The sequence below is a fragment of the Silurus aristotelis genome (genome assembly GCF_946808225.1).
Source record: "Silurus aristotelis genome assembly, chromosome: 5".
Taxonomy (NCBI): Eukaryota; Metazoa; Chordata; class Actinopteri; order Siluriformes; family Siluridae; genus Silurus; species Silurus aristotelis.
Window position 1 is genome coordinate 24823568 of NC_139578.1, and position 12500 is coordinate 24836067.

The window sequence follows — 12500 nt, forward strand, 5'->3', positions numbered from 1 at the left end:
GAGTCACTAACGGCTGGAACCAAATTCCTTGTGCGTGTCAACACACTTGGCCAATAAACCTGATTCTGATTTTGAATCTGAAATGCGCTCATTACTCTTTTGGTGGAGACTGCAGACCATATCAATACTCTCAGTCATGCAGAAAAGAGTAGAACAGTTTTGTGTTGCTTTGCTCTTTCCAGGCTTGAAGCACCAATTGAGTTTTATTTTTTTATTATTATAATTTTTTATTAATTTCTTGTTAAAACTTAAATAAAACAACAACAGAGCCGATCAGTCAGCACACACAGCATGCACTCAAGCATATTAATAACAATATAACAACATTGTGTTGTTAATATGAGAAGGCGACCATGGAAAGGCAAATCAAAACATGAGGGAAACAATTACAAATGAATAATAAAAATAAAAAAACGAAACCAAAAAAAGGGGCGGAGGAGAGAGAGAGAAATGAAGTCTGTTTTTAATAGGAAATTCTTTAGTGGAAATCCAGGATGTCTGCATGTGCTTTTAAAACAAAAACGCCTAACTTGAAAATGTGACGCAAGTTAAACAACAACAACAACAACAGAGAACTCAAACATAGAAACCTGTTTGAATTTCTCAGAAACGAATGCTATTCCCTGGCTTCATTTGGGGCTTAGACACATAGTGACTTGAGGCAGTTTCTGTTCTTCTTGTTCATTATCAAAACATACTAATAAAACAATATCTAAATATACTCACCAATGAAATAATAAAATGTGTGTTTGCGTAATGCAAAACAGGAAACAAGTTTTACTCATAATTTTAATGCTATTAATGAGAGATCATTGTAGTTATGATATATACAGTACAAATTAGACTTGAATGATGTATATAATATTGATGCAGATTGGACTGGCATGACGCTAACTGCATTTTACATCTTCCATTAAAAATAAAAAATATCAATTACCCAACAATCATCTCTCACACACTTTAATATAATACCAAAAAACGCCAATTTGATATTTTATAAATATAGTCAAGATTTTTATTTTCAAATTATGAAATAATTTAGTCAACAATTGAGTAGTAGTGGTAGGAGATATTGTGTCATGCTTTTAAGGCTGCTAAATTAGTACCTTGTGTTCAAAAACCCACAAATTCTGGCAGCTTTAGAAAGTTTTTCTTGGATATGCACCAGTAGCATGTATCTGGTATCACACAGGCTATAAAAAAAGATCTGCTTTGTATAAAAGAACGAGCTGAAATACCCCTGAATCACTACACTTGTGTATAATCAGCTAATACAAGAAGTGTTTCAATCAGCTGGAAGAATTCACTTGTTATTAAGTACTTTCTATTTTGATATGACCGTGTGTGTGCATGTGATATTTTGAGTTATAAACTATTTATCAAAAATCTCAAAATATATTTCTTGCAACTTTCAGCAATAAACCATAGTGGAAAAGCAAGGAATTAAAAATTAAAAAAGTGAAAGTGGTGCAAAGCCTTTTTTCGAGCATCGTCTCATTTAGTCTGATAGAAACATTGGTAAATATGATTCCTGTTTTAAAAGTAGCGTTTCAAATTCTTCTTAAAGCTATTCGATTTGTATTTGCAGGTATTTGAAATGGTGGTACCAGAGAACCCAGATTGAGAAGAAAGCACCCTTTATAGATATATTCAACGCTTTGCCTCTGAGGCAGATTTATGGTAAGTGCTCAGTGTTGTACAGACCTCTGGCAAAGAAAATAAAAATGCTGCTTGAATAATCTGAATAATTATAATGATCCTTCTTGTGTATAGGTGCCCCCCTGGGTGGAATTGGTGGAGGAAGCATTACACGTGGTTGGAAGGGGGAGTTCTGTAGGTGGCAGCTTAACCCGGGAATGTACGACTACAAAACAGTCATTGCTGACCAGGTGGAGTGGATGACTCTAGTTATGTATGGGTGATGAATGAAAATCTATGAAATACAAGGTGTTGGTTCACCCTGAGCCTCCATGACCTCTTTAATACACTTTGACACATTCTACAAATCTCTGGAACACAAATACTCCCGCAGTTGGTGTTTTGATGATATTGGAGATGATGTCCATCTTGTACTTCCAAAGTCCATGTATTTTCACCGGGATTGATATTTGGTGACTGCAGCCATAGCATCTAATTTACAGTCTTCAACAAACGGTTCAGAAATACCTCCTGTAGTGTGGATGGAAGCAGAGTGATCGTGGAGGAAAACATTCATATCAGAATAGAAACATTTCATTATAGGTTTCTATAGGCGACCATTACATTATAGGCGATCAGTCAAAAGAACTTGACTCTTTCCTCCTTCCCAAACCTATTCCAGGAAAGTGTATGGAAATATGGAAATATCATCCCTGTTTTTACCTGTAACAAATGTGTGCTAGGTGCTTGTGGAGGTGTTTATTACATTGCATGTTCTTGAAGATTGATAGACTCCAGCATTTGTTTTGACAGTAAAGATGCAGATATGTTCTAGGCTGTTTTTGGTAGATTCTGGGGCATACGAATATTAACAATAATTACAGCAGTACTAGTGGTACCAGTTTACTGTTTGATTAAAAGGGTTGTAAATTTTCGCGAAATGGAATTTTTCCATCATCACACCTGCATGTGTGTATGCGCATCCACCTGCTCCTTACCCAATTCTCTTCCTTGCTCACAGTTCACAGTATGCCTACGTAAGGAAGGTCAAACAATCTATCAGCAAGTGTTGTCCACCGATCATCCTCACACACTACAGGACTGGAACTGGGGTTACTGCGGTGCGTTTGCATTCTACCATGCTCTCTATCCTCGAGCATGGACCGTCTACCAACTGCCTGGCCAGAACGTCACGCTCACGTGCAGGCAGGTGTCACCTGTCATTCCGCACAACTACAAGGTGATTGTTTGAACACTGCACTACACCAATCCATGATTAACAAGTCTTATGCTTTAATTCCTTATAAAGCCCATACATTTTGTCCTTCAGTTACCAGTTGAAAAAATGGCTTTTCAATTTAGTATTTCAACATGTCGTAAAATTGTAAGTAACTTTTGTATCAGGATTAAAGTACAACGGTTGTGTTCTGTACAATTACATTTGTTAAACATTTACTCTCATCTACACAAACTTTCAAATGTCCTTCCCCTGACGGATCCTGTTATAAACATTTATGTTATAAACATTGTTCCTGCTCTGCTTGATATCTACAATCACAGGATTCAAGTTTTCCGGTTGGTGTGTTCGTGTGGGATATAGAGAACAAGAACAACTATGCACTGGACGTCACAATCATGTTTACCATGGCCAATGGATCAGGCCACAAAGATGAAAAATGTGGGGGCCACTGGAACGAACCATTCCGTTTGGAAAAAGAGCACGAGTCAGTGTCAGGGGTTTTGCTTCACCACTGCTCACCGGTAAACCCGTACACACTGTGTATGGCAGCTCGAGAACAGGTGATGCGCCTTATTAACGGGACCAGCTGTTGATTCCTTTTCAACAGCTGTAAGGCAAATCACAGAATTTGATTATTTATTTATTTATTTATTTATTTATTTATTATTATTATTAAATTATCCTTATAGTGCATTATTGGTTCTATAGTAACAATTTACACATGAACCTTAATTGTACACACAGTTTAATTAATGAGAAACATTTTTTGAATTAAGTGTCCACTAAATGTTAATTTAGAATTAAATGTGTTTCTAGAAAATCTTTAGGATTTTGGACTTTGTGGGTTTTTTTTTTAGTAACATTCAAGTTGCATATTTTTTTCATTGGCAAATTGCTGTGATTACTAGTTGAACGAGTCCCTTAACCCTCTTAGAAATTTCTGGGTGGCAAACGTTTTTTTAATGTTTATTTTAATTTTTTATTGTGGTTTAGTCCAATAGAAAGATCACCCACCAGTCTGCATTCAGTCCTAATGACACTGGAAAGGCCGTTTGGAGTGACCTGATGAGTGACGGCCAGTTAGACTCACCCAACGACTCCAGCCGTCCAACTCTGCGAGGAGAGACAGTGGCAGCAGCACTGGCAGTGGGCTGTTCTGTGCCTGCTCATGGACACAACAGCCTAGAGTTCTGCCTGGCCTGGGACATGCCAAAGATTACTTTTGGTTCGAGGGAAAGGGAGCACATCCGGTATACACACCTGTTAAAAAGAAAATAAAGAAACAAGTCTGCTCGCTTATCTACATGATCAGACATTTATCACTCAGTGACTGCAAAAGAGTAACAATGTGTGTTGTGTTTTCTTAGACATTATGCACGTTACTATGGTACCAAAGGAGACGCGGGTCCAGGTCTTTCGCATTATGCTCTTACACATTACAAAGACTGGGAGAAGGACATCGAGGAATGGCAAAGACCCATTCTGGAAGATGGGTAAGAGATCCTTCGGGATTAACTACATGAATTAGAGAGACGAAAAATTAAAAAGTTTAGATCTAAAGGCTTCTGGTTGAAATACATGTTTGTACAGTGAAATCATAGTAATGTCACACGCAATTGTGTATAACCCTTATATTTTGTCTGTTATTTTAGTTCTCTGCCTTCCTGGTATAAATCAGCCTTGTTTAATGAATTATACTTCGTTGTGGACGGGGGGACGGTGTGGGTGGAGCTTCCTGAGGACTGTGATGTTAGTGGAGGGCTTCGTCCAGAAGACGGTGGTCTTCCTGCGCAGCCCCCAGTCCTCAAGGAATACGGACGCTTTGCCTATTTAGAGGGTAAGTATTTAGAATTCTCCAGAATTACCATCGAATTTGTTTAAAAAAAATAATGACCGAAGGCTTTTGTTGTAAGTGCCCAAGATTCCTTTCAGGTTGTTTCGCAGATTCGTTCTCTGTACACTGGGCCTAGAGCACGCACTGGAAATAAAACAATTTTAAAAACTGCTTCGTACCATTGATTGTAAATAAATGGATCTGTCTGTTCTTACTTGTATCTAGTTAAATACACTTTAAGCATGTGCATTACAATTAAAAAACTTTTTGAGCATGATAAACATGGTCATTGTGTAACAACTACCTGTCAGTTTGATTTAGTGTTTATGGCCGGCTCGACACTATATAGCCACAAATTTGTGGACACATGACCATTCCACCCGAGTCTGTTCTTGATTATCCCATTCCAAAACCAAGAGTATTACCACACAAGTGGTCTCCTTTTTGCTGCTAAAATGGCTTCTATACTTTTGCTTGACAGTAGATTTTGGAATATGGTTATGAGTGCCCATTTTGTGCCCATTTTGTGCCCATTCAGCCACAAGAGCATTGCTGAGGGATGCCTCAGATATCAGCCAGGAAATTATTTTGCACAGGCAGCGTTCCAGTTAAAACTCAAAGTTGGTGGAGGTCAGAGGGCTCTTGTCTAATTGTGCATCATCGTCAGCAATGTCTCAAAGAAACTTGCATTGTGTACAGTAGCACTGTCATGCAAGAAACTCTTAAGTATAGCAAATCTTAATGTTACAAAGATATTATAAACAATTGTTTGCTTTGTGGGGGCACTTTGGGGAAGGCTTCCAAAAAAGAGTTTTAAGGTCAGGTGTCCACATCTTTTGGCCATAAAGTGTAAATTTGTGCTTTGAAAAAAGTGATCATGTGGCATGATTCCGGACGATGTTCTTTGCATATATCCACCAGCTGAATGACCCTTGAATCCCTGCTTTTTTAATTTTTATTTTGTAGGTCAGGAGTACAGGATGTACAACACGTATGACGTGCACTTCTATGCCTCCTTCGCACTTATCATGCTCTGGCCCAAACTGGCATTGAGTCTACAGTATGATATTGGTGAGAGCAAGTGTTCTTGCATCCTGTGGGTTTATATATTTTAAGTGTGTATTTTATCTGCACCCTTTTCCCTAATTCTTCCTCTTTTTTTTTTTTTTAACCATTCGTCTCATTATTCCTCCCTCTTTCACTCCCTTCCCAGCTGGCAGCGTGGTACAGTATGACCCCACACAAAGGGTGAATCTTATGGATGGGCATTGCTCACCAGTTAAGACCAGGAATGTAGTACCTCATGATATTGGAGACCCAGGTTTGTAATAATTCAACTATAATTTATTATGTACAAGAGCGTTTACTTCCTGCTTTCATGTGAGTTATTTTGCTTATTTCATAGCAACCTATTTTTATACTAAACCAGACTGACTTTCTCATGTTGCCTTAACAAATATAGCAGTTTACGTTAAATCCAGATTTGAATAGATTATTAAGAAGCAAGGCTGAGACAGAGGTCATTGTTGTTAGAATATTTTATGAAGTTAACTGACTTTTGCAGCATCGGTAGCTGGAGAGATGGCCCCTCTGACCAGGAAAAGAAAAGTGCTATAACCACAAAATTAAAATCACAAGATCTATTCAAACACTAACTAATAACACAGTGCTTGGTATTATATACTGGATACAAACATGTAGTTTAAAACCGTAACAGAAGAGCTGAGTAATTCATAAGAACATAAAATGTATCTAAAAAAAAAAGAAGCTGCATTCATTTACATAAGTATATCTGTAAAAAAAAAAAAACTTTTCAAGTAGTGACATTCTGTTGTATTGTTCCTTTTACATGAAACATTAAAGGGTTTTTCTTTATTTGAATACCCCTGAAATGTCTAATGAACCCCATGCTAATTATTTGCTGATTAGGGCTAAAATCTTGCGACAACTGCAGTAAACAGCTTCAGTATAGGCAAATGCAGAGCAGCAGGTTTTTCTAGTCATTTGTGCACATGACCAATAATTTGTCTCTTCGGCAAGAAAAGTGTTTCTGGTGGAGCCACTGAAAAACACACATTTTCCTTGTTTATTAGATGATGAGCCTTGGCAACGTGTCAATGCCTATCAAATTCACGATACCGCAGACTGGAAAGACCTGAACCTGAAGTTTGTTTTGCAAGTGTATCGTGACTACTACTTAACTCAAGACCTGCAGTACCTAAAGGACCTGTGGCCTATCTGCCAGGTAAGCTGGATTTGAACAAAATAGTATAAAACATAAGGAATTGTATTATTAAACACTTGCCGTGTAACAGAAAATCAGAAACAGTTTTCTGCTTAAATAAGAGTGCAATTGTCAGTCTTTTTTTCCAGGAATACAATAATATTATAATATAATATAATAATATATTTGACCTACAGTGGAAGTAGCAGGTCGGAGCCCAGGATAGCATCATTTCGACCTTCAGAAAGACCATTTACTTTTGTGTTGATAATGGAGTGCAAAAAATTGTGCCCAATATATTTTTATTTTGAAATCGATAAATAATATTAATGTACTTCAAGCGAAGTTTAGATATCTTTAATATTTTCTAAGTGAAACTAAATTACACTAACAAGTTTTTGTTCAGGACCTTTGACCAATAATTCCAGTAATTATGGAATTCATTGTAAATACAGTGTTTTATTATCCTGTAAGTTTTAGTAAACTGAAAATCATACTGTTATTTGCAGGATGAGTTGCTGAGGGACTGCACTGACATTATAATCATTATTTAATTTTTTGTTGTAGTTGCATTAACACTAACATTAAGCACTTCATGGCTGAACATGTCCCTCAGCTTACCCGATGTTTATTTGATTCTCTCAGGTGGTAATGGAGACTGAAATGAAGTTTGATAAGGATGGGGACGGCCTAATAGAAAATTCTGGCTATGCTGACCAGACATATGATGGGTGGACAGTAACGGGACCCAGGTAAGTTTTAACTGAAAGAAGAGATTTTTTATTGAGTTTCACAGCTGTAAACCTGGTGGTTAACTGAAGTGAACATAACTATCTACAATATTCATAGTACATGCAATATGTCGAGCATGCACTTTATGGACACCTGACCATCACACCCATATGTGGGCCTTTCGCAAACTGGTGCTTTTTGAAGCATGCATTTAAATAGAATGCCTTTGTTGGTACGATTGACTGATTCACAGTGGTGCATCAGCATAATGGTGGGATGCATATAAAATGCATTTGTATTGAGATGCATAATTTTTAACATATTTGCATTAGGAAAAAACAAGTTTATTATATATTTAATTATTAGTAGGTATATACTTTTATTGTTTAGAAAGTGACCAGTATTTCATATTTAGATTGATTTCTCCTCTCTAAATTGTTTCTCTTAACACCACTGCGGCTACGTGATTATGGCATATCACAACACTATGGCGACCGAGGCATGTCCCCAGAGTCATATAAACATGCCAGAGGTAGAGCTGCATCATCCCGCATCAGTAGCTTAATGTATCTTTAACGTATTGAAACGCTGGCTATGCATCATTAAGATGCACATACCTACTTTGTATGCTGAGCATTACAATTTCTCTTTAATTAAGAGTTTAGGGGCCCAACCGGTTCCAGCAAGACAATGCCCCTTTTGCACAAAGTGAGGTCCATTCCCATGTATGTGGTATAATGTTAATTGCTTGCAGAGCCTTGACTTAAACTTCACTGAATACCTTTGAGATGAAATGGAATCCTGACTAAACCTCAGGCCTATTCCCATCAATTCCCAATACCAATGTCTGACCTTATAAATACTCTTGTAGATGAATGGGGTAAAAAACCCACAGCCACTTTCCAAAATCTAAATAAAAACCTTTATAGAAAAGTAGAAGTTAATATTAGAGCAAAGTCCAAATCTGGAATAGGACACAAAAAAAAAAAAAACATGTGATGGTCCACATACCTTTTTAGGATCCTAGATAAACTAAACATGTAGCAGAAATCCACAGGGCAACATGCACATACTCATTCACACCTAATGGAAAATTTAGTGTAGTCAGTTCATCTACTGACATGTTTGGGAGGTGGAAGGGAAGCAATACAATTGCTGTTTCAGTAGATTAAATAAAAAAATAAAAAAACAGAAAAGTAACCCATTTGCTGTTAATGTGTGGTGTTTCAGTGCATACTGTGGGAGTCTGTGGCTGGCTTCAGTATGTGTGATGTGTAAAATGGCACGACTTCTGAAAAGTGACTCTGTGTATGAGCGCTACAGAGACGTCTTGAATCGAGGCAGCGCCGCCTTCGATAAACTTTTGTGGAATGGTAAGTTTACCTATAGACTAAAACTATGAGTCAATTCTGCCCAAACAAGATCGAAGCACACAAGCAAAGGCAAATTGGGTTTTGCGTGTGATTTACTCTTTATATATATGAAGAGTTTAGAACTCCAGAAACAGACTGCAGAAAGAGTAAAACTGAAACTAAACCTGAACTAAATGAAATAACTTTTCTGTTGTGTAGGATGTATAATAAGGTATGGTAGGGTGTATAATAATATATTTAAATTATTCTTAATCTGTTGGTAAACTGGACTTATATATTTTTTTGTGTGTAGTTGTTGGTATTTTAAGAAAGTCTGGCATTTTAAGTACTTTGTGAATTTAAGTGCAATGCAAAACATTCTATTATTCCCATTTGAATAATATCTTCCTTATCATACTTCAGTTCGCAGGATTTTTAGTATTTTAGCATATTTCACCATGCCAATTTTGATCAGGACTTAAGTATTAGCTAGCTATCACACTTTATTATTATTAATTTCTCAATTTCTTTTCCTCCTGTTGCTTCTTATTTCCAGGCAAGTACTATAACTATGACAGCAGTGGTCGCAGTATGTCCAACAGTGTGATGTCTGACCAGTGTGCAGGCCAGTGGTTCCTCAGGGCATCTGGATTAGGAGATGATGAGTTTGAGGTTGGTTCTTTTCTGTTATTGTTTTACAGATTCTGCTTTGCCACATTGGCCTCACAACACGAGCACTAATCTCTTTAAGAGCTACATTAGTGTTTCTGGCCAATTCGGTACATTAATTTGATGCTACTACTATTTTTTTTTTTAAGTGAAAGTTGTAGCTCAGTGGTTAAGACATCGGACTTCTGATGATGTTTGATAAGAAGGGTGAGAGATTAATTGCTTGCACTTACTAGACATAGAGCAAGGCCCTTGCACTTCCGCTGCATATTTTAGAAAATAAATGCGACTTATACGTCGCTCTGGATAAGGGCTTGTGCCACTTGGCATAAATGTTATTAAGAACATCACAGCTGACTTGGAAAACTGTGCATTTTATGAGATCAGGACTTGGCTGTAATGCAGTAGGGATTGCAGGTAATGAGGCCAAACAGGGATCAACAGATCAGGGTGGTGCTTTCATTTGATCACTTGCTAATTTGTAAACAGCTGAAAAAAAAACAATTCCAATTGAAGATTTTTACTGAAAATATGGAAATATCTAGTGATTTGCAACATATAGTAAAGGTTCATATTAGAATAGTAGTCTGTTTTTACTTGTATTTAGTTAAATACACTTTAAGCATGTGCATTACAATTAAAAAACTTTTTGAGCATGATAAACATGGTCATTGTGTAACAACTACCTGTCAGTTTGATTTGGGTTATGTTTTAGTGTTTATGGCCGGCTCGACACTATATAGCCACAAATTTGTGGACACATGACCATTCCACCCGAGTCTGTTCTTGATTATCCCGTTCCAAAACCAAGAGTATTACCACAGACGTGGTCTCCTTTTTGCTGCTAAAATGGCTTCTATACTTTTGCTTGACAGTAGATTTTGAAATATGGTTATGAGTGCCCATTTTGTGCCCATTCAGCCACAAGAGCATTGCTGAGGGATGTCTCAGATATCAGCCAGGAAATCATTTTGCACAGGCAGCGTTCCAGTTAAAACTCAAAGTTGGTGGAGGTCAGGGGGCTCTTGTCTAATTGTGCATCATCGTCAGCAAATAAATGTCTAAAGAAACTTACTTTGTGGGGGCACTATATATACATACAGTACAGACCAAAAGTTTGGACACACCTTCTCATTCAAAGAGTTTTCTTTATTTTCATGACTATAAAAATTGTAGATTCACACTGAAGGCATCAAAACTATGAATTAACACATGTGGAATTATATATGGAATTATATACATAACAACTGAAAAATGTCATTGTAATATATATATATTACAGTACAATTGTGGGCTTGTAGAACCATGTTTTAACAAGCTACATCATGTTTTGTAAAACCTCAATAAAAAAATGTTCTTCCTTTTTTCTCTCTAGCAGGATTATGAGTAGAATGCAAACTGTATTAGAATTGTTTGCGGATAATTGTACAAGTGCATATGTGTAACTTATCTACTTTCTTTTAGGTTTTCCCTAAGGAGAAGATCCTCACTGCACTGAAAACTGTGTTTGATTTGAACGTGATGAGCTTTGCAAAAGGGGAGATGGGGGCTGTGAATGGCATGAGACCAGAGGGTGTGCCTGATCGCTCCAGTGTTCAGTCAGATGAGGTCTGGGTTGGTGTTGTCTATGGACTGGCCGCTACTATGATCCATGAGGTCAGTTTGACGTTTAATGGCCGCATTTCCTGATAGCGTACACTTGCTGGCCACTTTATTAGGAACACTGGGTCACAGGCTCATGCGTGCATTAATCGATTCTGCCGTTTTGAAGCGGCGGTTTAATGCGTCATATCCTGCAGGTATAGTTCAAGATGAAAGAATTGGACCTTAACGTATCTCACTGAGGCTTGGTTGGTTAGTGATGTTAGATCTCAAGATTTTAGTATGATATGAACATTAACTGAAGCATGATTTTACGCACTGCTCTGTTACCACATGACTTACTGATTTTCTTGATCTCAACCCCTTGTTTAGCTTTTTTAAGTGAATGTACTTCTTGGTCCTCATAAGTATGTAGTTTGTATTAATGTCAGCTGTCTATCTTGCTCTCAGGGTCTGTTAGAAGAAGGTCTTCACACCGCTGAAGGTTGTTATCGGACCGTGTGGGAGCAGACCGGAATGGCCTTTCAGACTCCTGAGGCATACTGTGAAAAAGGGATCTATCGCTCTTTGGCTTACATGAGACCTCTCAGCATCTGGGCCATGCAGCTGGCCCTGGAGAATCGACGGAACCTGAGCAAGACTATGCAGCCAGGCAGTGTGGCAGCTCGTTCAGAGACTGATTTACAGAATGAACTGGTTAAAGAGAACTGTCATTAATGACTGTGTGTGAGGTCTTCTGAACTTTGAGAACTGTGGTGCTTCTGCTTGGGGAAAAGTTCTACATACAGTGGATTAACACAAAACAAATACCACTCAGACCTGGGCTACAATGATAAAGGCATTGGTTTGTGTCGATTTGAGTTTGTTAGAGTTTTTCCAGTTAGAATGATGTATTTTAGTTTATGATTATCATATTAATATTTGCATTGAGTAATTTAATTCTGTCGTTTCACTACAGTAGTCCCACCCTCACTCTAGTTTAATAATACATATCAAAGCTGCCATGTTCATATGATTTCAATGCTTTGATTTAAATTGTACTCTGGTATAATATAATTAGAGGATAAGTTTAAAATATACCACGGTAGATTATACTTTGGAGCACAAAAGGTTAAACCCTGAGTTGGTTTTACACATTTGATTTATTTGAAAGTCACTGTTTAGGTGCATGACTAAATGTTTCTTGAAAAATCCAATCATATATTCCCA

At 37.4% G+C, this 12500-nt stretch overlaps 1 protein-coding gene across 1 annotated transcript in view; it reads left to right on the forward strand.

Annotated features, from left to right (window-relative positions):
* The window catches only part of gba2 (glucosidase, beta (bile acid) 2), a 20885-nt gene that overhangs the window by 7454 nt on the left and 931 nt on the right, over window positions 1-12500 (forward strand). The window contains exons 2-16 of the mRNA XM_083541588.1: window positions 1589-1680; window positions 1774-1889; window positions 2660-2878; window positions 3199-3438; window positions 3872-4128; window positions 4246-4371; window positions 4531-4715; window positions 5679-5783; window positions 5926-6033; window positions 6806-6957; window positions 7582-7688; window positions 8899-9041; window positions 9577-9692; window positions 11154-11345; window positions 11742-12500. The exon at window positions 11742-12500 is cut by the window's right edge and continues 931 nt beyond it. Of these exons, the coding sequence (XP_083397714.1) occupies window positions 1589-1680; window positions 1774-1889; window positions 2660-2878; window positions 3199-3438; window positions 3872-4128; window positions 4246-4371; window positions 4531-4715; window positions 5679-5783; window positions 5926-6033; window positions 6806-6957; window positions 7582-7688; window positions 8899-9041; window positions 9577-9692; window positions 11154-11345; window positions 11742-12008 (2425 nt within the window). The 3' untranslated portion in view covers window positions 12009-12500. The remainder of the gene's footprint in view (window positions 1-1588; window positions 1681-1773; window positions 1890-2659; window positions 2879-3198; window positions 3439-3871; window positions 4129-4245; window positions 4372-4530; window positions 4716-5678; window positions 5784-5925; window positions 6034-6805; window positions 6958-7581; window positions 7689-8898; window positions 9042-9576; window positions 9693-11153; window positions 11346-11741) is intronic.